This window comes from Tyto alba, unplaced genomic scaffold (assembly GCF_018691265.1).
Source record: "Tyto alba isolate M040663 unplaced genomic scaffold, T.alba_DEE_v4.0 Super-Scaffold_1, whole genome shotgun sequence".
Lineage (NCBI taxonomy): Eukaryota > Metazoa > Chordata > Aves > Strigiformes > Tytonidae > Tyto > Tyto alba.
Window position 1 is genome coordinate 3,699,564 of NW_024881261.1, and position 27,766 is coordinate 3,727,329.

At 38.8% G+C, this 27,766-nt stretch overlaps 1 protein-coding gene across 1 annotated transcript in view; it reads left to right on the forward strand.

The window, feature by feature from the left end:
* The window catches only part of ADAM12 (ADAM metallopeptidase domain 12), a 187,449-nt gene that overhangs the window by 89,206 nt on the left and 70,477 nt on the right, over positions 1 to 27,766 (forward strand). The window contains exons 4-5 of the mRNA XM_042791292.1: positions 14,454 to 14,532; positions 18,169 to 18,245. Of these exons, the coding sequence (XP_042647226.1) occupies positions 14,454 to 14,532; positions 18,169 to 18,245 (156 nt within the window). The remainder of the gene's footprint in view (positions 1 to 14,453; positions 14,533 to 18,168; positions 18,246 to 27,766) is intronic.

Genomic DNA, 27,766 nt, shown 5'->3' on the forward strand with positions numbered 1-27,766 from the left:
GCCATCAGTTGCTAAAAACCTTTCCCATATTTAGGACACAGACCTAATTAAAACCAGGAGTCGTGAGGGGAAAGGCTCAGTGTCCTGTTACACATTGTCCAAATTGTTGAATTCCCTGCTATTTTGTTAGTAGCTCTGATTGTGTGTTCTGTTCCCTCACCTAACCGAGCTGGGTTAGAGCTTTTTTTATTCAGTATTATCTAGATCTCCCTGACAACCTGGAATCTCTTCTGTAATGTGTGCTTTCTTTTTAACCTTTGTTGACCACACTGTTGTAAGCTTGTCTGGTTTTGGGTAGCAGACGGACACGAGTTGTAGAGAGTCTCTGTGCACCTTCAGTGTGTGCTGCGTTGTTTGGGCAGCTGGCATGCTACTGATAAAATTTTATCTCCTTCTTTTTGCTATGAAAGCATTGTAGCTAATTCCTATGGTGCAGCACAGTGTAACATCGCTCATCAAGTAAAACAGCCTCATGATTTCCCTGTTAGTACCAACCTATTGACAGAGCCCAGCTTAAATTGAAAAACACCCTTTATTTTAGGTAGGACAATCAACAATAAAATACTGTGTGTAAATTTTTGGACATGATTAAATTTAAAGAGTAAAAAAATCAGTGATATTCAAGAAAGCAAACAGAATTTTTTGTGTTTGCCATCCAGTAGACAATTACACATTGATTACCTCGAGCATCTTGTAGCGTCTCAACAGTTCTCTTTTGGAGAACTCTATTGGAGATATTTACTCTAGGGGTTTTGTTGGTTTAGTTCTCTTTTGTTAAAAACAATCTCTTGCCTTATCCAATACTATCCTACACTAAAAAATGTGGGAACATGTCCTGGCCTGATTGTAACTCAAATAAAATAAAGAAAAATCTGAGTGGTTTGGAAAAAATCAGGAGATAAAGCAAAAAAATCTTATCCTTTCATGTAATTAAACTTTTGATATTCCAGATGTGAAGGTTGCAAAATTTTCCTTTTGGGTATTGGCTGGCATTAACATATTTCTCCCCATTCTCTAGGTTTAAGTTTCTCCAGTTTGCAATGTGCTGTTCTGGGCAGAGGTTTTTGGACTGCCAGCACAGCCCGGTCCAAGGCACTGCCTTCTCCTGCTGTCAGGAGGAGGCAAATTTAAGGGATAGATTAATATAGTCCTATAGTTTCCATGCCACAGTCTAGTCTTAAGCCTGTCAGCAAAATTTTTACCCTTACAAATTCCTTGGTGATGAGTGTTGTTTCTTTGACTGATATGCACAGGCAGGGAAACATTTCTACATCACTGCCCAAACTTTCTAAAACATACTTAAATAATTTACATAAAATCTGCATGTGAAATGTTCTCATGAGTCAAGGGTTTATTCACTGTGAATTCATTCTATGAGTGGGAAGAAACCTAAACTACTTGGATAAAATGGCCTTTTAAAAATATAGATCTATTTCCTAATATTTATGTTAGATGCTACTCTTCTTTTTTTTTTTTTTTCCCTCTTTCTTACCTCATTCTGAAACTACCTCACCAACCCTTTGCTAGCACTGCTTCACATGGATGTTAATACTAAATCATTAGAGTTTCTTCTGTACCTGTGTCATTAAATTCTCTCTGATTCACCAAAATGTAGATTATAATAGAGGCATTAAAAAGGCATGTATCTGTAATTGCTTTTTAATGCCATTGCTATTTATGGGTAATTTTAGTTTCAAAGTAACCTGGAAAGTCATGTAAAAACATAAAGCATTTGATGATAAAGGTGTGCCAAGAAAAATTCATCATACCTGATGTTATTTAGTTGAAGTACTGCTAAGGATCCTAGAATGAAGCAGTTTGCTAGGTACAATGAGTTATACTTACATAAGTCAAACTCAGTGTTGTATTAATTATTGCAAACAAATAAACAGTACAAAAAAAAAAGTATGTTTTGTATGAGCATAATTAACTATTATCATAGCAGTTGCAGGTGTGACTGACACAGCCTGATCCATGAATAGTAGAAAAAAATATTTAAACTGATGTTAATTCAGTGTGCTGTGTAGAAATGGATGTCCTAGATTTATACAGCAATCCAGCTTTTTATATCTGAATGACATAGTTCCCAATGCAGAGGAATCTGAGTTAGCTCAGAAGTCTCCTAATGGGTTTTACATCACTAAACAACTTCCAATATATCACTTAAATCTCAGCTCAGGAAGGATGACTCTCCAGAACCCTTTTGAACTGTCTCTCAAAAGATTTGTTTCTTCACTCTGGGCACCTTCTAAGTTAGTAACACACAAAATAAAGTAATATGCTGCCAAGATTTCCCCACTCCTGTCTGGAGTAGTAGCATACGTATGCTTTAGTTAAGTGTGAATAATTCTGTGTGGTGTAAGATGATGGGGCATCAGGTGCATATATTTCATATAGGTAACAGATAAATATGACAAACATTTTCTAAAGGGATTTTGTGTGTCCAACTTTACCAAATACCTTAGGGAAGACTGATTTTCAGAGGATGGCTACCCAAGTGTCTGAAGTGGTGTATCTGAAATAACCATTCACTTTTAAAACTATTTTATTTATGTGAAAATGCATATACTGCTCCATATAGTGTGTGTATGCATATAGAATTTCTGCATATTTGAATCCTGTCTACACATGTGAATGTATTGTACATAATCCTGTGGAACTTTATTTTCTGGCAGATGAGTCTACATTAATTCCTAAAACCCTGAGCAACAAAAGAATTACTTTGCGGTGTTAGAGGGGAAAACATTACAATAAAAATGAAGCATATTTTTAATTATCTGTAGTCATTCGGATGAAATCTATAATGAGCTTGATAAATGCTGATGCTCTAGGCATCAATTTCTCAAATGACAGTAGAACCAAAAATATCTGGAAAGGCATTGTTAGCTTAGACTACACAATATTTTTGAGATCTTGGTTAGTAGGAATAATTAAAATGACTTATGTAAGATAAGTGTCATATCTCTGTCAGCAACTAAATGTTAAATGTTATTATAAACTAATTACTTTCTTGAATTGAAAAGAAAATTATAATTTTGTGTCTTAACTGCTAAAAGACAGTGTCTGATCCTTCTCTCGCCCAAACTCTTTACCAGCATATCTTCAGTGGCTTCAATGCCGTGAGATGCCCTCGAAGTGGGTGAGAAGCAAGTTTGGACCCCTGGGCTGGCAAAAAAAAAAAAAAACCAAGAAGGCAGGATCTGTTTCTGACATTAATCAATTCCTAAATAAGTAAAAGCAGAAGCAGCTGATGTCGTGGGGGTTCTCTTTGTGTTTCTGGCTGCAGGCTTGCCGATGCCCCAGCCCCGTTGTCTGCCCTGCCTTCGCGTCTGTCCGCTCCAGCTCCGCCACGCTCACAGCCGGCAGGAGCTAACTCACCTTACTAAAGCCACGGGCATTAATCTGACGTTTTCCTGCAGTCATCTGCTGTTGAATTAGCAGGTTTAGTTGGTTCGTGAAGGATTCTGACACATGGCAGGGTCAAGGAATTAGATACAGTGGAAGCATGCAGCAGAGGGAGATGAAAAAACAAAGAAAATAGCTTAAAAATGAGTTTACCCTTACCCCAGTGTCCTGATTTTGCTGGCTGTTCTTCCTTTCCTGCCTGAAAAACATGAACGTGGAGCTTGACCTGACAAACAGGGATGATGGTGTGTTATCTCCATTAGAAGTCCCACTGAAGTTGCGTCTTGTGGAGCTGGCCCCTTGGTGCCCTGGCGACTGCCAGCCTCATATACCGTGCTGTGATACCCACCAATGTGAGGTTTGTATAATAAAAGCACCAATGTGGTTGTGGTGCTTTTTTGTGTCTTGCTTACTAAGAAAAATGTATCTCCTGTTTAACAGTGTAATAATAAACGTAGGCATGTGAGAGGTGATGAAAGGAGGGCTTTAGAGGAATAATGTGGGGAAAGGGAGAGGGAATGGAAAGATGCAGGTAATGTAAGAAAGTAATTAATATGTAAGAAAGAGTAAAGGAAGGAGGAATATTTCATTCCCCATCCTTTCTTTCAGGTGTCTCCACCCTATGAACTCGCTTGTTGCTTGGTACCTCAAGCCCATGTTTTTGTTCTACAAACATCTGAATCACCTCATCCCAATTTCAAGTCATATGTTGAAGCAGAATTAGTTGGAAATGGGCCATCATTTCCACAGCACAGTAAAAAAAAAATCACAGTCAAAAAAGTTCATAGTCTCCAAACAAAAGCACACAGGCTACTGAGACAGTGGGTATCTTCCTGGCTGTTTTCCTGTCCCAGTAAAATTGTGCTAGACACTGAAATCAAAGCCTTATCCATCGACTTCCACAGGAACAGACTTCAGAGCACATCATGCTGTAATTGCTGCCATTAGCCTTAACACGTTGCCTGAAATCTGCAGCTGCAGTCTTGTTGTGTTACCAAATTAACTGATCTTCACGGAAGTCACTGCTTTAATTGGAAAGGAAGAGTGTCAGGGGAAAGTGAAAACACCCTTGTGAGCTCTTGTTTAATCTCAGTCTCCTCTCCACGTTTGTCCCCAGCTCATAAAAGATTTGGAGGCAGAGCGAGAGCAGTATTTTGGGGAAACGTAGCATGCTTGCCCTCTTCACAAGTTATTTCCCTAGTATTGGCCACTGTTGGAGACAGAATATAGGACTAGGTGGACCTTTGGTCTGACAACCTGCCACCAATCTTAGGACTTTTGCACCTACTTTGCTTTAAATAAGCATGCATACCAGATCTGTAGGCTTGAGACTTAAACACAGATTTCACTCAGAAATATCCTTACACATTTCCACCCTCTTCATCCAGAATTTTAAAAGGTTAGTGACAGAGGCAGTGAGACATAGGGCAAAATGAAGGCGTATCTGTAAACGTCAGTGGTGTTCTGCAAGTGCAATAGGAGTACAGCCTACTTAGAGCAAATGGCTCATTGTTGTGACAAGGAAAAGATTATGGGTTTAGTAAAGCAAAAATACTGTTTTATGTTTCAACAAACTGGCAGAAACATCAAGACAACTTCATTTAAATTAAGAATGCAAATGCAAACCTACAAGCACACACTGAAGAGCAAGAACAAGATACAGAGAGGATGTGATTGTTGGTTAGAGTCTAAGAATAAACTTAGGCTCAGTGACTTTTCATTAATGTAAGAGCCTGGCTTTCTAAAAGTACTGCAGATACTTGCATACAACCTTTTTTAATCCCACAGCACTATTTACATTTTGCTAGTTATATTTTAATAAGTTTTGATTTTTCATTGAAATTGCTTTAATTTCTACGTTTATAAATTTTTCATGTCAGGACTAGTTTTCTTGGATGTTTTAAATAGAATTCTGTACTAGTCTGTCAATGTTCAAATGAAAGTGCATTTAGACAATTTGCCCAATGATGCCTATTCAGCAGCATAATTTTACTCAGCTACAAATGATGTATTTAATTGAATGAAACATTTCAAATAGGATTTGACAGATTTCCAGCTCAGTATCTCTTAACTTACTATTTAATGAAAATATGCCATCCTAAGAGGGTTACAGGGACTATAAAGAATTTGTTTTATGAAGGGCAATACTGTGATGTTAGAAAATAATGCAACAAGATATTGTGTCTGCCACTTGTGATATATGTACTTCTTAGCTTCCGAAACATCTCAATGTTTTCTAGTGAATCTTTTGAGCCATGATTTTACGATACTGTCTGTGTTGCCTCTATCTGTAACTGTAATGCTGTATTCTGCATGCAAGATCAGAATGTTAAAAAAAGCCCCTAGATTATCTTGTACAAGTTTTAGTGGAAGGATAATAATAGGAAGTATGCATTTCATCAGAAACCACAGTATTGTCATCTGAGGAACAGATCCATGGAAGGGGAGCCAGAAGTTTCAGAGCCGTGTAAGTCTTTAGTCTAGCCAAAGCCAATTCAGAATACTGAGTTGCATAAATTTGTTCGAGTTCAGCCTGCAGTGTAGCAGTGCACGTGGCTTTTGATCTTTGCCATAGATACTTCAGAGGTGTAGTAGTTCAGTGATTATTTCTAGCATAATGCTTTAACTTTTGGCATGTTGCTTCAGGGTTTCACAGCCACTTCCATTATTCTAAGTTAAAACTACTTAACGTAGCTCACACAGTAAAGTATCTCTGAAGCAGTCAGCCTACATAGCTGGCCTAAATGTGCAGAATTGTATTTTCCCATCAAAAAACAGTTAGCCAATAAGCACTGTCATCTCTCTGTAGCTGGCAACAATTTGTGGCCAGTGTTACTCCAGACCCTTTACCGAAGGTGTTTGTTTTTCATGGCATACCGCCCAGCGGAAACAATAACGTGATTTCTATTATTCTGCTACACAGGGAAGCTTGAGGAGGTAATATAAAATATTCCTCACAAAGAGATCTCCTGGGACAATTCTGTGAGAGAGATGCTGAAAACTGTCAAATGCTGCTCTGGTATATTGCACTTGGCTGGTGAAAAAACAAGTTAGGACATCTTTGAGGTTAACATGGGCAAGATGCTGGAAAAACAGTTCTGTCTTTGGCTTTCGGTGTGTGTGAGATGAGGAGTTTTAGTCAAAGTTCACAGAAGTAAACGATGCCATTCCTTCTTCTGCCAGAGAAGTTTTGCTATGTCTCCAAGCTCTCTTGCAAAGAAAGAATGAACCTTGCTGGTATTCCTTCTACTCCCCCCCAAATGCTAAGTGGGTTGCTTCTTCCCTAAATAACCATCTGATGTGCAGGGTACCTAACGCTGTCCCATTATCACTACCCTGAGGGTTTTGGCCAAGCTTAAGCCATTTTAGGGAGAGAACTTGTTTTTACCAATCTGCTTTGTTGGAAAATGTATTGTTTATCTTCTTTCAGGGAAGAACATGTTTTCACCACAACACTGGTTAGCAGTAGTCTCTTCATTAATGTTTTGGAATTAGAATGATAAAGTAAATGGTACGGTTTTGGCAAGTAAATGTTTACTGTACACATTACAATGAGTGATGGAAGCAGAATGTGCATTGAGAGCTTGGAACAACATGGGAGACCACTGACATGCTTAATTTAATGTCAGTATTTTTCTGTTGAAGTTTGAGGAGGTGAGGTTTATGGATTATTTTCTAAGCAGTCAGGAAACAAGAAAGCTCTCAATCATTCAGTGATTGCCAGCTAGGAAGGGGGTTTTCTCCCTTAGTTGTTCATATTTGTTTGCTTAAACTGTTCTTTGCTTTTTTATATGCTGCAACCACATGTAGTGACTAGTTCTGAAGACAGGATGCTTGAAGGCTTTAAAAGCTGTGCTTGTCCCTCTTGTCTCCCTACTCCCGGCACACCAGAGAACAGCTATCCATGAGAGTACCTGTGTTTCAGAGCACTGTCCAGGGAAAACTCAGAGGATGGCTCTTGCTTTTGATGTTGTAGCATGTGTTTATGAAAAATTGCTCTCTTTGTGCCAGATATTGTTTCATTCATGCAAGGGGATGGGAGTGGGATTTTAACATGGACTCCAGTAGACACAGGATTATGTGAATTTCTACATCAAAAGAGCTGGGTAGGAGTAGAGAGACATATTTTTCAAATGTAGCATATGATCTACTCAAATTGTCTATCTACAGACCACGTGAAACAGGCCAGAGGCTACTACTATAGAGTTAATATTGAAACTTTGGATGCTTGGTTGATTTCCTAGCTATTACAGTTTTATTTTGCTCCCCTCTTTTCCTCAGAATTGTTGTGCTAATTAAGCTCTGCAAATTTCAATCTCTCAGGTTCTTCAATTATGACACTGCAGTCCCTCTATGGCAGCACGCTGGAGTGTAGCAGATACGGTATTATGAAGTGGAGACATTCATGGGAAAATATCCAAAAGCATTTCAAATCACTTAAGATAATTAAACAAGGGGAAAGAATGTGGCGTGTTTAAAGAATATGTGGTGGTTTTGCGAATAGGACGATGTTCGGTGCCTGTGCATGGGAAACTCATTACCCGTGCTTTACTCATTTGTTATATGGTAATGAGAAAGAAGAATTGAAAAATGCCTCTGTGAATGTCGCCTTTGTGAATATCAGGAGGTACTTGCACGGAGACCACCACTGCAGAAGCAGCAGGCTTAACAGACTTGTTTATTCCTCTAGATAGACCTGTGAAGAAATATCACAATTGAAGAAATAACAACTAATTCCAGTCTAAAGGTCAAAATGACCTGAATTGAGATGGTTAAGAATTAATGGAGCGTGCTGGTGTCAGTAGGCAGAAGTTTAGATGACATTTTTTATAAGTGCCTATATGCCATCCTGTTTCACTCTCCTTACCTCCCCCATTTGTAGGCAAGGTTTAAAATGCATAGCTGGAGGGTTTTTAATAAGAATTTCTATAACAGAGTGAGCCAGTACTTGGATGGGGGAAAAAACAGGCGCTTTATCATTCGGAAGGAGTAGAAAGAGTAACAAGTATAAGTAAAGGTCAGATGTCTGTATGAGTTGCAGGCAGCATATCTGAGGAGAAGGGAAGCACCACAGTCAGGTCTGAGTCAGCCTTGCACTACTAGTGGCTTATTATGATCAATACTCCCACAGAGTAGGCAGAGCAGCTGACTGCCATCATTTAAGATGTCATAGGAATATTTAATGTTCTTCCTAAAACACCAGTTCTTAAAGTCGTGTAACTCTACCAAGATGTTAATCAAAACCAAAGGTAACCAGAAAAGCAAACTTGAGACCATGAAAAGCATTTGTTCCTCTCCAAAGCTGAATAGGTTCGCAACACTTTCTCTGTATCATTAAAAGCAACCCTGTGAAACCTCCTAACCAAAGACTGCTGCGATGTTGGACCCTGGAAAAGGGATGCCCGTGTGTGACCATATTTGAAACAAGCTTTAAAGTGAATATTATGGGCTGCATTTCCAAACCTTTCTATAGGATAAGGACTTGAAGAAACAAAAATCAGATCATACATCTCAGTGCTGTGAGTCTTGCAGTGTATATGCAGAGTACCCAGTATTTATTCCTCGGCATGTCAGACCTCAGAATCAAATAGTCAACAGAGCTCCAGCTCAAATATGAGGCTGCTTTACACCTGCGTGAGACTCAAAAGTAAACACAGTGATGCTTTTAGAAGTTACTTATGGTGTTTCTATTTCAGGTGTGTGATTTTAGCTAAGTGTCTAGTTCCTGCTTCACATTACCCCATCTCAAAGTCCTAGTTAATGCTTGATGGCAAATGATAGATCAGGCCATATCCCTGGGAGTGCTGGGCGAGTTTGGGCTGTATGTCACACAGTGCCTGCCCAAGAGAAGAAGCCCAGGTCCCTGCTCACTCACTAGCACTAACAATCACACAGTGCTAGCAGAAGCAGAGATTTATTATTGTAAAAACTTGGGTCTTTTCTGATGGCCCTGATGCCCTGGTGAAGCAAAGGTCAAGTTTTATGCTCCATGTCATGCCAGAGCAAGGCATAGTCCTTATGAGACCTGTAACAGTGAGCCACACACCACCCAGGATGTTGACAAAATGTGTACCAGACCATCCAGACATCATATTTTTTGGCTTTAAAGCAGTGCTGTTGAATCTCAGCTGCTAAGTGTCACTTCAGTCTCACAGAGCAGCTTTGAGGCAGTTGTAAATCTGTTTTGATGGATAACAATGTTGGTGTCTTCTCCCTTATATCTGTATTGCAGGGGGATGACCTGGAACAGGGAGGGCAACTAAAGAAGTTTCATCCTAAAAGACAGATCAAAAACCAAGCCTGTGTTCTGTTAGAGAGATTTGCTCCTTAGGCTTTTGTCTACCGGTTTCTCTTATATCACCAAGGGAAACCCTTGTGTCTGCTCCTACTGTGATGATGCTTAGCTTTTTCCTGAGTAGCACTAACATGAAAAGTACACAGTTCTTGTCATTTTTTATAACCTGATATATATTTCTATACTTGGCACATGGATGGTTAAGGGAGAATTTGATAATAATCTGCACCTATCTGAATGATATATGTACCAAGAAGGAAAAGCAATTGTTTCAGCTAGTGAAAGAAGTGTAACTAGGAAAAACTAGAAGAGGCTGAATATCAGGAAATGCATCATGACAGTAACATCTGTTGGAATGCAAAGTAATCTCCCTCTGAAAGTGGTGGGATCAGCATTCCTTCTGACATTTGAAGCTCGATGAGACAGAACCTAATTTGATCTATTATAACATACTTGGCTTCCAGGGAGGCCGTCTGTGTGATCCACTAGATTTTTTCCATCTCTAACTTCTGTAAGTCTGTCTTTCTGACTCTCCCTGGGTGATGAAATATCATTATAACCTTTTGAAATAATATATTGGTGCCTGGAGAGCAGAGACTGATTTTCTCATTTGCAAGTGAGAGGCAGTGTGTTAAATTACCATTCCTGACATTAAATGGATTGAGTAAAAATTTGATGTGTTTAAAACAGGACATTTTCTCCTTCCCCAAACAACTACCTAAGACTTCACTTTGCAGGGGTGCGGGAAGGTGAGACTTAGAAGTTTAAATAATGTTCATGATATTCCCTGAGGCTTAGGTTAGTAGAAGCTGCTTGACACCTGAAAATGGTTCAGCAAATCTGACAGGGAAGCTTCCTACTGATTTACAGAGGATGAGGAAGTCTGTGATGTATCTGTCATAGATCAGGAGGGATAAAACTTGTCCTTCTGGGCCATCAAAAATTCTACTTGTTAATTTGGCTCTGGGAAATGTGAAAAAATCTGCAGTGCTGACAAACACAGTGACATAAGTACATAAGTAATTTAACTCAAGAATTGCACTTTTGCATCTTCAGAGAATAAATGAGAATGTTGTGGTGTTGTTTCAACTGATTTTTTTTTAATCGCATCCAGCAGTTGATGTAGTTCTCAATAGCATTTGTTTCTGCCTCTTCATGCAGTGCTAAAATTGATAATCATCCGGTACTGCTGAGTGTTGTAGCTGACAACATTTGAAACTCCAGACATGGTGATGAATTGCACTGTGATATATTAATGTTATTTTGATCCCTGCTCTTTTAGAATTACATTGATCCAATTAGGTTAAGTAGCTTGCCATATAAATTAATTTACTTTCCTCTATTAATCTTTTTTACTGTGGGTCAAAAACAGAGATGTAAATCAATCTACTACATTGCATATCTTTGGGGGGGGTGAGGGGGGAAATTAAATTACCTAATAGATACATATGTTGAATTCATTGCTTGGTATGTTAAACATTATTGCCATAATTGGAAAGTGAAGTGGTGCACACTCAGTTGTGGAATTTGAGTGCTTGTTATACTTAGTTTTCATAATCTTTCAAGAAATGCCTTTACATGACTTGCTGTCCCTGGATACTAATGCTGCATGCTTATACAACTATACAGCTTTTAAGGTATTAGACGTTTTGAAAGTGGGGATAACAGCTGCTTTCTCTGCCAGAAATTGTTGGACTCCCTGGCGACATGTCTCATAGAGGTCCCCAGCTTCTACACTATGGAGAAAACCTTTCCTCTGGCTTGCTCTCAAACTAGCACTAGCACTGTACGTGGCAGGAAAACAGATGTCTTGGCAATGATGTCTTAGTTACTAAACTGAAGGAGTGTTAATGCAGACTCCTGAAAAACTTTCTAATTTCCTTAAAAAGGTCCTTCAGTGGTACATGAAATTTCCATGATTTGAAATCCTACTTTGGCTTCTACATTGGGGCATACTTTTTATTTTATTAGATTTGTCCAATAGTGAGAGTCCATCATCTTGGTGCTCTTACCTTGGTGCTCTTACCAGTAAAAGACCTTTACATTTTTTTGCTGTTCACACCAGGAATTCTTATGTTCAGCTGGTATTTTCATCAGGGTAGATAGCAAACTTTCATCCTGGTAGAGAGATTGATGACAGCTACACCAGGAATTTGCTATATTTCCTCACTTTAGTAAGTTAGTCCATGGAAGACTCAAGTGAAACTGAAGCATTGATGTAAGGGAATGAGATCCAGTGGCTGGAAGCTGAATGTTGACAACGTCAATCTAGATACAAAGTGCAGTGTTTTCACAGTGAACTTAATTAACTGTTAAAAACTTACCAGGCTTATGATAGCTTCTTCATCATGGGAGATCTAGACAAGGGCTCTATACAGCAAGAAAATGGATCTGGTTCCATCATGGTCATTGTACTAGAAGATTAATTCAAGTCAAATGACCTATGTAATGTGACAGGTCAGATTGTAGATCACAGCGCTCCCTTCTGGTATTAAAATCTGTGAATCTATAAAATATTTTCTAAACCTGTGCTAGCGGGTAGAATGAACAGAAGCAGAAAGGTCACCTTTATCATCACTGCTGTCAAACACTTTGGAAATAGCAGAGCACAAAGCAAGTATATTGCTCAATCACTTTGCCCTTATGCTACATCTGTTGCCCTATCCCTTGCATGTATTTTGTCCCATTAAATAAAAATTGCTCTGGTATCCTATGTAAAATCTCATTTCCAAAAAGCACACAGCAGAACTCTGTTGGCTTTAACAGCGATGGGATCTTACTTTTTGCCTTTACAAAGGTAATTAATGTCTGCTAAGCACAGAACTTAAAAGTGTTTCTATATAAATAATAATGATGATTAAGAAAGCAGCTGCTCTTTGTGATAATTCGACAGTAGGAAACATGAATACAGCACACATTGTTTCAGACAGGCCTTCTAGAGGCTGCAGGCAGAAGAGATGTGAGAGACGTTGGTGTCAAGTGCCCATCGAGACACCACAGGAGGTTTGAGATGTCCTGACAGGGCTGGTTGGTGAAATATATAAACTAAATCAACACTAAATGCTTGGTTGGGCAACTAAATCCTGCTCTAGGTGTGGCCATTGGCTGAGATCCAGAACAGTTCCTGTAGAACCCACCAAAAACTGCAGTGTTTTAACATTCAGTATCTATTAATACACTAATATTTCCCACAAGCTGAAAAATGTAAAGTGAGGATCTGTGCTTGAATATTCAATGTTTAGTGCTTTGCTATCTTCATCTTTTTACGTCGTTATTTCCTTTTTTTTTATTTTTTTTTTTTTTTTAATTTTCTTTCTTTTTTGGGGGGGGAGGGTGTCTTGTTTCATTCATCTTTTATTTTCTTCTACCTTAAGATAGAGGCTTTAAAAGATGGCTTTTCTATCTAATAACTGTTTGTACAGTTCCTAACACAACCAGGTCCTTATCATGACTGAGCCATTGGATATTAATGTGATGCATAAAAATCAGTAATAATAATTAAATGTTTGTTCATGTTCTAATTCTAATGTTTATATAAAGTGCAAGAAATATGTACCAAGACTCTGTACTAGTTCACCCTGGTATATATGCAAAAGTGCAACATTAACCAGCTTTAAATAAAAGGGCCTTCTTTGTTCAAATGAACAACCCAAGGGAGAAACATCTTTGAAAGGGAACAGAAAGAACAGTGTGAAATGCTGTGCCAAAGACATTCAATAGTCCAAACTCTCCAGTTTTCTGAAGGTGATGGTGGCATTCATCTTTGCTTTCTTCTACATTGTGTTTTTGCATTTCTCTACAATGTTTTGACAAAACTCAAGCACGTTTTTGTTGAGGAGCATAGCTTAAGACCTATTTTAGGAATAAATGTGAATATGTATTCTTCCTTCTGGCCTTGTTAGAAATGGTCTTTAGATAAGGAGTTGAAAAACAGATCAATAGCAAGATTTCTTTCTTTTCAAAAGGCAGACGCTGCTTTCCCTGTTCCATAAGTTTACTACAAAAAGAAAAGTTTTCATAGTTCTCACATACATCCCCCTCTCTAGAGATTTCTGGAAAATGGCAATTTCAAGTCAAAATTTTTTTCATCATTGCCAAAGGCAAGAGGGGAAGTGTGGAGAGAATGAGAACAAAATGTCTCATCACAGACATGGCCTTTCACCATCTCCTGGTACATCATTTCAAGTAGTTAGATTTTTATTCATGAATATCCTTTTCAGATGATCAGAATAAATTCAGTACTCTAACTTTTGTAATGTTCTTGTAGTGTTTTTCCTTGAGTGTCAATGGAAGAAGTTTGTTTCATTTACTGAGAGCTAAACTGGTCTTTGGGTGGTCACTTGCTGATGAATGCAACACATTATATAGTAAAATAAGTAACATAGGGAAAGCATTTTCCTTTTCCACAAACCACCATTACTTAACAATACTCCCAACGTCTAGATTTCAGATTTAATGTAAAATGTGTTGAAAATTACATGGAAGATTCAGTACTGAAATGTGCTGGCACACAGTCCTCATTTGGAAGAGAAAGCAGTCTGGAAACTTGCAGTCTTTTCACAGTTAACGAAGGAAGTGTTCTTGTACCACAGCTTCAGTATTTGGAGTTATATTTTCCCTTATTTTGCACACAGCCCCGGTAGTCATTGTGGTGTTCATGCTTGGGTTTGATCGCTATCTCAAATGGAACCACTGAAGGACAAAGTCAAGGTGATGTGGCCCTAATACTATATGTGCTCTATTTTTTTTTCAGGGACCTGTTAGCCAGAAGCTTCACAGAAACACATTATTTGAAAGACGGCACTCATGTGGTTCTCGCACGCAATTACACGGTAAGCTTGATGTTTCATGGGTAGATGATGCTTCATCGTTAAAACCCAAAGTGCTCTCTGCCAGGATCTGAGCCATGGGATGAAACAGCTCAATGTGTGATCTTTTTTTATTGTTGCCTTCAGTACATTTTTGACTCCTGTAATCCTACACATGAATTTTTAGAAAGACACTTTAAAGGCAAGCTATGGGATTTCAGCCAGGTGACTTTTAGAATCTGTAAGAAGTCACCTTCTTAGATATATACCTATTACAATTTTATAATAAATGCAGCCATTGTTGATCAGTTATGGAGGAAAGTTCTGGTTCAGTTAGGAAGAAGGCCCTAAATGTCTGATTTACACAGTGCAGAATCTCACATCAGAGGTTTAGAAGGCTTGGATGTCTTGCCACATTGGGGAAGCCATTGATGTGGTTTGAGAGAAAGGGCTGGTTGATTGGATTTATTTTTTAAACTAGAACATAATACTGTTATGGGTATACTTTATATACACATATATATGTATGTGTTTATTCATATGTATGTGTATATATATATATATATAAAAAAATAGGGCTGATATGATCCTTGGTAAAATCAGTAATTAAAAATTGACTTTTATAGATTAAAAATGCTTCAAGACAGTAATGTTTTTCTCCTCTGACAGTATGAACGCCTTAATTAGAAACAATACAGCAAGCGATTTTAATTACAAAGTTTATCTTTTATCTGCCTAAGTCCTATAAAGTAGTTTTTATGTTATTTATTTGTTGACACTGTCTAAAGAGGCATCGTGCTTTGTGTTCCCATCTGTAATGGGCTTTGCTGGTATCAGTGAAAGGCATTATTTCTCTTCCTCACATCTTACTTCTGAAAAAGCATCTTCATTATAGGTCCAGACCTCCCAAGTAAAGCAATCATTTTGAAAGCTCTCAGTGTTTTCTTTTTTTTTGCTGGATGCTCATATCTTCTTCAAAATCAGCTTAGTAGAAACTAGTCATTTTTTTTTAGAAACAGGAAGGCTGTATGGACTCCTAAAGGAAGTATAAGGAAAGAAATGAAGCACACAAGTCTGACAGATTAATCTACATTAACATGAATATGCGTACAGCTAATGAGAGCTAGGCTTTCCCTTACTAAAAAAAATACCTGTTTTCATAATGGCAGTAAGTCATGATTAATACTGACAGTGAATTTTGCTGTGTAGAAGATTTTTTTAGAGATCAGTGAATTAATTTTTCATGAAATGCTGCAATATGGTTTAAAAAAGATAAGTCTGTGATTTTATTTTTGTACCTCTTCTTCACTGAGGACATCAATATAGTCTGTAGCTGAAACCAAATCCAATTTCCCATTAAAAAGTTGCTTAGTCAAATTCTGCGTGGAGGTCAAACCAAGTCAGGTCTGTGGAGCTGTTGTTTGGGGAGTTTCTCTAGCACATGAGTCATTGTCTAGGTTATTTTTCTGGGTTTTACACTTGAAAAATTTGCAGTTGTCAAAAGCTGGTATTTATTAAATGATCTCAAGCAAGGGTAGAGTACTGTTTTAAGTATGACAAATCAGACATGGTAATTATTTATTTTTAGGGAGTCATCCATTTTGTATACTAGTTTACAGGAATAAAAAGATGTGATAGAAAAAAAAAAAAAAAAAGAAAAGAAAAAATTTGCAGTTTGGTGGAGTTACTGAGCTAGAAATCAATTTTCTACTAGTCCAATTGCAGGCTATGGTCTGATAAGTTTACAGTTTCAGTATTGAACTTTGGCATCATATAGCATGTGTATCTCAGAGAAGCTGTGAAATGGGCCACAACAAGGTGCTCAAAGTTAATAAAATGACATGTTGTGTGTGGAGAGGGAAAGAAATCAGGACCTTTGCCATAATTCACTCTTTGATAAAGACAGCTAGATTGCAGCAGCAGCCTGTGTGGGACGAGATATCAGCTTGCCCTCCCCATTTCACTGAGGACTGTGCTTAGCACTGGTGATGCTAATCCCCAAAGACTGCCTTCTAAAGAGCTCTGAACTGCATCTCTGCCTTACACTTGCTTTAAGTGATGAGAATAAACCTACTTTATTTTTGGTTTTAGACTGTTTCAAGGTCACTGTATGAGAGTCAGCGCTGGGGTGGAGGGGTGTTGGTTTTTATTCTGTCTTATCAATTGGATGCATGTAACTGAGAATATCAAAATAAAGTGAAGTAGTACACTCACACTGAAAACTTTGACATCCATAGCAATTGTGACCGAAGCAATCATCCCCCCAAAATTCAGTCTATTACTTTCTCCCTTCTATTGTGGTTTTATCCTTGCTAATGTGTTATTGACTCTTTATGAGGACTGATGATAAAAATACCAAAGAGTAAAACACAATTACCCTGTTTCTGTCATTTCTTTCACTGAGAAAATGTATTGAGATTTGTATTTAGAAATTCAGATGCTCCTGTTCTGTGTTCACTTGCTCATGCTGGAAATACAAATGCTCTAAATAAGTATTTTTCATGGTATAAACGTATTTGCAGAAAATTCATATCTGAATTATTCCATCTTGCCCAGAATTTTCATGGCTGTTGCTTTCTTTAACAAAATCAAGGTGGTCTTTAGAAGTCTGCTATGTAAGGCTTTGAAAGTGAAAGCCATGCCCCAAAACTGAAAAGGTTAATTAATGCAGCTAGATGGATGTGAATGAACCGAGTAATAAAAAGGCACAGTGAGATGACAGTCAGGTTGAAGCATGAGTGATAACTTTCCTTTGCACTAATAAGACAGGAACCTTTTACAACAGTGTTTTCAGTTTCCAGGTGGCATTCAAAGGAGCCATGAGAAAAGAAATGCTGGACGTGACACAATCATTGCACTCCAGCCAGTCACATAATTGGGAATGTAATATAACCTTTAGTCAACAATAAAATTAACCTTGATTCCAGACAGATATGTGTATGTGCTGAGAAAGTATCTCTGTTGTGGGTGCCTTTTGCAAGCAGTGGATTATTAAGGAAATACAATAACCTAGCCACAAAATGAAATTGGATTGTTGCCTCTCGAAATAGAAGACTCTCTTATTCTTGGTTGTTCTTAATAACATACAGCCACTTGGTTGGGTAATTCAATAAAAGGTTTCCTTTCCAACCTGTTTCCCTTCCCCTTCATTTGCTCTGTGATTTTTTCCAAACTATAGGGTCGAGATTGGCTTTTTTATACTTCTCTTTATACATAGCTACCTCCTATAGACATACATAGATGTAAATGACCTTAAATAGAAATATGTGTCTCTACAGAAAGTAGCAAAATGTCAGTTGATATATTCATCTGAGTAATTTTATTAAAAATTCCATTTTTTAGCTTTAAGTAAAATAGCACAGAAAAAGGTTGTCAGTCATGCAATTTAAACAGCATTGACCCTCTTAAAAAAAAAAAAAAATACACAAAACAACGTAAAATCCTCTCAACGCTTTGGGGTTTAAAAAATGTCCCAGGTTTCCATTTAGGAACTGTTTGAACAGTTAAGTACAGTGTTAAGTAAAGGGGCAGAAAAGATGCTGTCAGTGTGTTTCTGAAATTGATAATTGCCTTGAAATAAAGGGGATGGAAAGCCATGAGAAAACTAGAGAGCAAAGAGCATTTTTGACTATTGAAATGTTTTCTCTTTTTTGCAATCAGGGTCACTGCTATTACCACGGCAACGTAGAAGGGTACCCCGACTCCTCAGTCAGTCTCAGTACCTGCTCTGGACTCAGGTGAGTCAATATTTCAGTAATACTTGAGCTCCTTAAGAAACTATCCTAGTACTGGTTGAGTTTTTGTTTTGCCTTTTAATTAATGTATCAATATCAGGTTTTCAGATGTTGGTACAATCTCTGTAAAAAGAGTTGCCCTCTAGTTGCTCTGAAGAGAGAAAAATAAATAGATAATGCAATTTGGGAGTTTTCCATGACGTCCTTTCTCTCTTGCTGCCCATCCTTCTCTATACCCTTTTGCAGCAGCGTGGTGTTTGGCACATTTTTGGGCTGGCAGTGCCCGGTGGCCTTCTAGCCCTCCTTGTCCTCAAAGCTGTTTCACCAATGATGGCAGGACTGCTTTGCAGCTGTGAACTCATGCATCATCCAGCAGCCTCATCATTAGGAGAGATCGCTTGATAAATAAGGCCATGGAGCTCATTAAATTGCTTTCATGGCAGGTATGATGCTTAGCATTAGGATTTGAGCTACTTGTTAACAGAAGAGTAGCAGATTCACATCGCCGAAAATGAAACCTCTTCTGAGTTTGAGAAAGGAACAGGCTGACGACATTTTAAATACACAATGGACACAGTTCAGGAAACAATTATGTTCCTTACTTGGACAATCAGAGACTGGTATTTACTCACAGAGCTGTTCCAAATCACAGTAATTAACTGTAAATTGGCTCTAGTGCTCTCCCTGGAAAACCCAGTTTTCCTGACAGATTTCCAGCTGTCTCAACCTTTTCTGGGTTTGTTTAATTTATCTACAAACAGCATGAGTAGCTGGAGTCCTTTTCCCTTGATTTTTCATTTTGTGTAATAGTGGTATTATCAAGGCTTTTATGACAGAACTCTGGGAGAGACAGCAGCAGAGAGAGCAAACTGTTACCAGGACACTTCTCCCTGTCCGAAGGACCCATTTGCTGTAGTGGGTGGGATTCCTGTGGCTCATTCCCACACTGAGAGGGGTTTTATGGGTGCTTCAGTACGTATCTGGCATCTTCCACATGTTTATGCTAATTAATCCCTTGCATGGACCATGGCAGTCTGCATTCACCAGTCATTCTCACCATCTGTTAAAATTCAATGCAATGCTCTCAGTATTATAGTTAAAGGGTTTGCATTGCTGCTAGGTGCACAGGGAAGAATTGCACTGTGCAGGTCAGGGTCTGCACCATTGTCTTGTTCCAGAACTACCTAAGAAATTAAGAACTCAAGAGACATCACTCTTCCCCACATTAAAAGCATTTTCTTTCTTCTCTAATGTGCTCTTTTTACAATTGTTGATCTCACAGATTCGTTTCCCAGTTTTAGGTAGCCAGGTATGTCAAGGCAACATATGCTGGCAGTGACATTCTTCTCTCATCTGGCACTATTGCAGAGAAATCCCCAGAGTGCAAGCTGACAGTATGAGGCTCCTTCCCCATAGGAAAAGTGTAGCAGCATCTTTTTCAGTACAAAGTTTCATAAGCTTCCCTGCCAACGCATGTTTTGCTCTAGTAGGAGAACAACTGGGGATGTATCTCAGTATTTGTGCACATTTAGCTGCTGCATTTGCTGCCGAGGTTGGTTGAGAGAGCATCCATGAGCGAGAATAGTTTGTGATAAGGGTGCCTGTTGACTTACTTCAAACTCATTTCACAGCCTGATAGCCAATAGTTATAACTTCCAGTCTTTACCTGTGCTTGATCTGAGACAGCGATATCTGTTTGAAAGGCTTCATAATGCACTGTCAGGTCCTTGAACCATCCAGGCCCTCTCATTAAAACTGGTTAGGAAAAAAAGGCGAGGTGGTGTGAAAACCCAGGTAGCTGCACTGAGGTCATGAGAGCACTAAGCATCTTCCAGAATCAGGCCCACAAGTCACCATATACCTCTGCCACCAAAACATTATTGTGGCAATTCTTCCCTTGAGAACTTGTGTGGAAAGATCTAGTTGAAGATGTCCCTGCTCATTGCAGGGGATTGGACAAGAAGACTTTTAAAGGTCCCTTCCAACCCAAACCATTCCGTGATTCTATGATTTACTGCACGTGATCCGGTCTGAAATAGTATGAGGAGAAATAGGACAGTTCAAAACTACTTCATGGCTTAATTTCCTGGCAACTTTACTAGTACTACAGCTTAAAAGAATAGTTATGGATAAGATTAGGATAGGATAGGATAGGATAGGATAGGATAGGATAGGATAGGATAGGATAGGATAGGATAGGATAGGATAGGATAGGATAGGATAGGATAGGATAGGATAGGATAGGATAGGATAGGATAGGATAGGATAGGATAGGATAGGATAGGATAGGATGATGTACTTGCCCACCAACTTGCTGGAGTGAGGACTCTTGTTTTTCCATGGTATGACAAAGACTGCAAGCTGCAGGAGTAGAGACATAAGACATTCTGTAGTCTTGGAGCTCTGGGTGAGGACAGTCCCTGAAGCAGCCATTTCACTTGCAGCAGCCGGTGGAAGGCGAGACTGGTCTCATTTTCAAGGTCTATTTCTGGCTTTGTGACAGTTTCTAAGTGAATTGGACAAATCTCTCTGTCTCAGTTTCTCCATCTGTGAAATTCATTTAATGATTCCTACCTACACCACACAAGTGTTGCATGGGGCTAAAGTTTAAGTGCCTGAAAAACATCTAATGAAAGGAAGTGCAAGCTGTTAGCTCACTGAAATCTCAGAGCATGAATATCTTCCCACTCCTATGAGAGAGGCACTTTGGGCATTGTTCCAGGTGTGGATAGGTAGGGGACTGTGTCTTTCCCCCAGATTAGTAGAGTTCATTAAAAGACATGAAACTAGTCATAAAGAATAGGTTTCACATTTTAGCACGCTCTGAAGCCCGAGTGCTCAGTGGTAGTCAAAGAAGCAAAAAGGATCATAGGAATTACTGAGACAGAAATAAAAGATAGAACAAAAAACCTCATTACCACTTTATAAATCCATAGTGCACTCACATCTTGAATTCTGCATGCAGTTCTTGTTTTCCCCTCCCCAGCCCCATCTCAGAAAAGGAAGCATTATATCCAGAAAAGGTACAGAGAAGGGCAAAAATTATGATCAAAGGTATGGAACAGCTTTTATCCAAGGAGAGAAAATAGACCAGGGTTTGTCACTTTTGAAAGGAGATGATGGAGAAAAGGGGTACGATGAAACGAGGTTGAATGTAACGCTGAAGAGGGGACAATTGCTGAATATTTTTCATAACCCCAAAATTAGGAGACATCAAATGAAACTTTAGAGCAAAGGAAATTAGTTTTTTATTCACCACATAATGAAGCTGTGGAGCTTGCTGTCGCAGCTGGATGTCAATGTAGAAGGTATCAGTAGATTCAAATGAGAAGAGGCAATTTGGGGAGGGGAGCTGGGAGAGCCTCTCCAGGGCTGTCAAACCCAAAGATGTTCCTGACACTCATGCTGTCAAAGCTAGGGGTACCAACTGGAGTGTGCTTGTTATGTTCTTATATCTTACCCTTAAGTATCTGCTGTTGGCCAGGGCCAGAGACAAGGTACTGAGCTGGAGCACCTTGCTCAGACCTACTGCAACCATCAAGTTCTTACTTACAGTGCAGCCACGTGGCTGAGCATTTGAGATGTGTTATTAGCTTGTAAATATGACATGATTACTCTATGATGAGCTACAGGAAGAATCAAGTGTGAAATCTGCAAACTAAGACAGGTTTGACTAGTTTACATTTTTCAGGCAGGTAGAGGGAGTGAGATATAAAGATAAGTGAGAAGTAGACTCGACTCTCTTGTACACAGACACTCACATATTTCAGCTCTGTTACATCCTCTCAGACATAACATTCGAGTGCCTCGCTTCATGTAGGATTACAAAGGCATAAATAGGTGGATTGACACTGATAGCAGCCTAAAATGCAGGTTAGAGGAGAATATAATCATGCTGTAATCTGTATCCTGCTGGCTCCTCCGGAGGAGGAAGAGCTGAATGGTGGAGAGGAGATGGTAAATGCTGAATGCACAAAATGGGAACAATGGGCAATCAGGGTTTCCGGCGCTTCCATCTGGATAAGAAAGCCAATTAGACTCTCAAAGCTTGTGGGAAGGTGAAGGTACGACAAAGTCAAGTCATTTCCTTCCTGTCCTCAGGAAATACCCTTCTGTTTATCTAGCTCGGAGGCTCTTCAAGTTTTTAGCAAATAATTTTGGCCTGGAGCCACCACACACATCTTCTGTGATAAATTTGTAGAGACTTGAATGATTTTTTTCCCCTATTACTCTCTCTGCAAGTGCAGAACCTAGCAAATACACACAAAAATGCAGCCTGAAGAAGAGCAAAATCTCCATGGTCCAGGGGCTGGAAGAGGATGCTGACACGGGGATGTGCAGCTACAAAGGCATCCACAGTCACCTCTCTGATGGGGCAGAGCTTGAGAGATGCTTTCGGAAATCCCTTGGTAGTTTAAGGATACAAATGTCACAGGAAGCCTTTTCCTTCTGAAACATCAAAATGCTCTTGAAAATCATAAGAATCCCTGTTACCCAACTGCTAGATAAATTCACATGTACAAAAAATATTCAGTCATTGTCTAACCTCATAAACAACTGAAAGATGCTGTGTCCACAGTGACAGTGATGGGGATAAGGCCCCAGAACTGAATAGACAGTCATTTTTAATGGGATTACATAGTTATGCTCCACAAGGCCGCCAATTCTAGAGCCATCCATTTTTCAAATGGTCTGGCTGAACTCTCTGCATCCCAGACACAGTCAGCTGAGGAGAGGATTTAAATATGACACTCCAGACATCAGCTATTTTAAAAAGAAAAGGAAGTAGGAAACCAGTGAGAAAAAAGTTTAAATTCCTCATGACTCCTCAAGCATGATTTCCCCACAGAAGGGGAGATTTCATCCAAAAAAGAGGTTAGGAGAAAATCCCAGCTGAGAAAAGCACCATTTTGGATGTGTGCTTTTTCTCCATACTTTCTGAAGAGCTTTTAGTTCATGTAAACATCTTGCATGGTTTGTGTGTTATCTGACCATGAAACTACTGGAGGTTTTTGAGCTTAACGTTGGAAAGCATTCAGCTTCTGGGGCTTCACAGCTTTTGTATTGTGACTGTTCAAGTGGTAAAAAGGTCCTGGATCATGATCACCTCTGTGATCTGAGGTGAACAATATGTCCATTCTTCGGCAGTTGTGTGCATGCTGTCCCCAGGTGCACAGTAATGGCCCAGCATCACTGCTGCTGCCAGAACAAGCATGAGAGGACCCATACCTGCCCCTTCTACATCAAGTCTGTGTCTGACAGCACTTAATTAAAAAACAAACAAACAAACAAAAAAAAAAAAAACAAACAAAGCAACCATAAAAAAGAAAACACAAAAAAAAAAGAAAGCGCAAAACTAAAACTAAAAATATTTTTATACAGTTCTTGACATGAAAAAATATCCTATGAGCCTTAATGTGAAGTTCAAGTTTGAATCGAGCCTTCTTTTATTGTTATGCTGTTTGTTGCACAGTGCTGTAAAATGTACTCACTAAAAGGCACTGATGCCAACATCTCTTTCCTTCTTCATTTTTCTCTGCTTTCCCTGGTCTGTCTTGTCACCCTCCCAGTTGAGCTCACATGTGACACTTTCTCTGATAACACAGTTACTGTTTCTTGCAACCCAAATGCTGGACATGAAATTGCATTATCGCTTTCAATTCAAGTAACTCCCTGCTTAAATTCCAGGCATCAAAGTTGTAGACCAATATGCATTCACTCTGGAGAAATCTGTCTTGCACTGAGAAACGATTAAGTGCATGCTACAGTAGTAGCTGGATATGACTACATTTTAGACACTGTGCTATAGAATTTATTCTTCACCTTAATGAAGGGCATTGGCTGGAATAAAATATATTTGACTAATGATGTGTCTGTGTGAGAACACCTCTACCACTACTGCAATATGTAAAACCAATAATGCTACTGCTTTAACCTCCCTTCAGGATGTTGCCCTTTGTTGATTTGGGTCAGACTTGTTATTTTAATGAAATCTTGTTGTGCAGTATAGTAGGATAACAGTTTTACTTGGGTTTTGTGTGATGCTCTTCGCCAGTAGATAATTACTGTCTGTGGTTGCTAAAATTTACCCCATTTTAAAGGTGGGGAACTGATGCAGAAAGAGGTGTCCGAGGCTGCCAAGGGGCAGTGGTGGAGACAGGATACTGTCTCTGGAGTCCAGCTCTCATTCTCTGTATTTCCCAGTCCTTTAAAGTTAAAGAATGACCAAACCATTTGGAAAATATCTAAAGATCACCTAGCACATTAGAAAAACAGCCAATAGATCATATTTTTCATTTGTCCCAATAGTATTCATCTGCAACTTATTAAAATAGAGTAAAAGTGAGGTTTTCGTTCACTGCTTCATTTTTCTTCCTCTTTTGTTTCTTTACCTGCTTACTTCCCTGGGAATTTGTTGTACAAGTCCTGAGAATGCTGAATGTATAAGAAAAATAAATAAAAACGCCCTATCACTTTACAGATCACCTTCTGATATCATGTATGCTGAGAAGCACTGCAGTGAGTAACTACTGTACCTCTATCATGAGCATCATGAGAACAACGCTCCCAGGCCACAAGGCTCCAATTCTGTTACCTGTTCTCCTAAAAGTCTCATTGAAATCGGTGGGATCGGACCTTTTACTTTTGAGGCTGCAGCATTAATTATGAAATGAGGGTTCCGTAGATTTTTAGGTGGCACTTGAGTACTGCACAGTCTTTCGCTGTGATTGTGGGCAGAGACAGACTTAATGTCAATATGTGGTGTGTAAGCATGACAGCCCTCTACAGTCTAATTTCCTACAAACTGAAAACATCTACATTCCTCTTCCAGTGGTAATAGAGCTTTTTATTATTATTGTTTAGAAATGAGTATAACTTTGAGCTTCATTAAAACCAAATGTTTAATTGCATTCATGGATATCAGATTTATTGATTTACTTAACTTTCCCTGTATAGTACAGCAGAATAATATATAACAGTTTCATATAATGCTGCCCTAGCCAAGTTTTACTTCAGCATCACAATTTCTCAGACAAGTATGCATTGATGGTTTATGTTGGCAGGGCCTTTGCTTCTGCTGACAAGTTGGAAAAGAAAAATCCCATTTATATTTTGAGATTTCCTAAAGTCTGTTGATTTATGAAATACAACTGGCCTTGCATTAGGTTTTGTTTTGGTTTTTCTTTTTAAGAGAAAAAAATATCACATTTGACTTTATCGACAATTTAAGTAGTGGGATTATTCCATCAAGTTGCATTGCCCTAATTGAGAGATTACTGGCAAGATAAACAGCAAATAATAACAAATGAATTATTTAAGTTATGTTTTAATTTCTTTTTCTTTGAGATGAAGAGAGTTGTCCTATCATAGGCCATCTCATATACACATTCCTTATCTATCCATATGGCATATACTGCCATACAGTAGGCAAATACCAGTGAGCTGTTCATGTTTAGAGCTGATTAGCAGCAATGTAGATGTGGTTTATCTGGTGCTGACCACCAGACATGAACAGGATTCAAACTGTGTTGAGAAGTAGAGTAAAATATTAGCTCAAGCTCAGGACCACACTGAAGGTGCTTCCAGTTGGCTTGGAGCCTGTGAACTGATGTCTGGACATGCTGTATGATACAGATTTTTTTTTTTTTAACCTCCCTCTCTGCTTCCAGTGATGAAAAGGACAGACCGACAGTTTTAAACAGGGTTTGATTTGTCTCTTGTCTTTCCTGCCTGGCTCATTTGCAAGATTTTTCTCACTTCCCAGCATAAGTATGGTTTGGGACTGGGGGAAACACAGATGTCATAAATTAGATACCTGGAGACCAAAAAATGTATATTTTATATTGCATTTTCCCCAAATATTTATAAGCTTTGGAATTCTGGTAGTCTTTTGCCTGGTAGAGGTAATGGTACAAATCCTATAGATTTCAGTAGAAGTTGGTCTTAAAGAATAGCCACTTCTCGAGTACTTGCAGAGTTGCTGAAATCCCTTTGAGGTTCCTTGTATAGTTTTTGGTTGGGGATGTCTAATTTAATATACTGTCTATTTGCCACATTATATTATTTAACATTAGTGCCTTCTGCAAAATGGAAAATCTGCACCATCTTGTTCTTTGGGGAATGTAGGCTGACTCAGGAGTGTGGGAGAACCATGTTCAAGAGGAAGATACAGAAATAGTCTAGGAGTAACAGAGGCTTTTTTGAAACACCTGACAAAAGTGGAAGGAAAAAGTAGTTAGGGATTTGTTTTATTTGCATCAAATTCTTAGTACTGAATGACTGGTAGGTATTGTTCATCTAATCCTGCCACACCAAAAAAAAGAAAGAAACCATGGCTTTTGACAAGTTATATTTTAAAGGTGCTGTGCTTGGCAGTGATCAGTGGAGGAAAAATGCAATTGTAGGAAAAGAAAATTAGTCAAAAACAGAGAGCTGGCCAAGAAAATTCATATTTGATATTCATTATCTTATTACAGATGGTCACAAGCCAAGTGCTGATATCCTGTATGCAAGCACTCAAAGGATAAGTGTGCATTAACTGAAAAGTATGTTTTCCTTTATGCTGAATATGCAGATTTTTTTTTTACCGTGAGATTGCTTCATATGCAAAGGCGGAACTGTTCTTAAAGGCTCCTGCTGTCACTTGGGACAGGAGTCTAAGTGGCCAGTTGAATAGAATGCCCTGACTCTGGCATGCTCAATAGAAAACAAAATTAATCACTCTGATATTTGATCATTTGTCCATATCCTCTGCAGCTAAAGAAAATGAGGTGTGAAGACATGGTTATTTAGTTATTTTAGACAGTAGCTGGGTGTACAAGGGGTACATTGGAAACTAGGCATTGATGTGGCGTGTTTTGGCTATGAACTCTTGACAAGAAGATGCTGGCTTTTTTAAAAAAAAAAAAAAAAAAGAGGGAGAGCGAGGAAACACTTTCCAGTAAAAGGGTACTACCAAGTCTCTTCCTTTCTAGTATAAATAGTTAAAATAAATTATTTAAGTCTATATTTTTTTAAGTTAGTGTTCTAAGCAGGATAATGTTTATCATTAAAAATAAAACCTTTCATGGTTTTATGTTGGTTTTGAGTTGTCACTAAAGGGAGATGGTCAGGCTGGCCCATTTCAAACAGTGACTAATGGACTTCTGTCCCCGTTCCTGGTTCCAGCTGCCTCTAAAATTAAATGATTAATTGCACGAGGGAAAGACAACAATCGTTATTTGATTTTGCTGATTAAAGAGTTGCCGATTATCTGAGTAAAGGGAATATCTTGTCCTAGTTTCCTAAATTCTTCAAGGAATAAGGCAGATCTGAAAATACTTTAGAACTGCAGGGCGTAAGGTTACCCAAATCACGAGGTGACCTGCTCGGAGGTCTCTCATATGCCGTGCATGCCATCATGTATCCTGGATTTAGCTACAAGGGTTGCTGTGATAAATCAGTCCTGCTTTTCCAACTGTGATCCATCATACACAGCATGCCTGTGTGATGGGTAAATAATAGATCTTACCTGATTTGCCAAA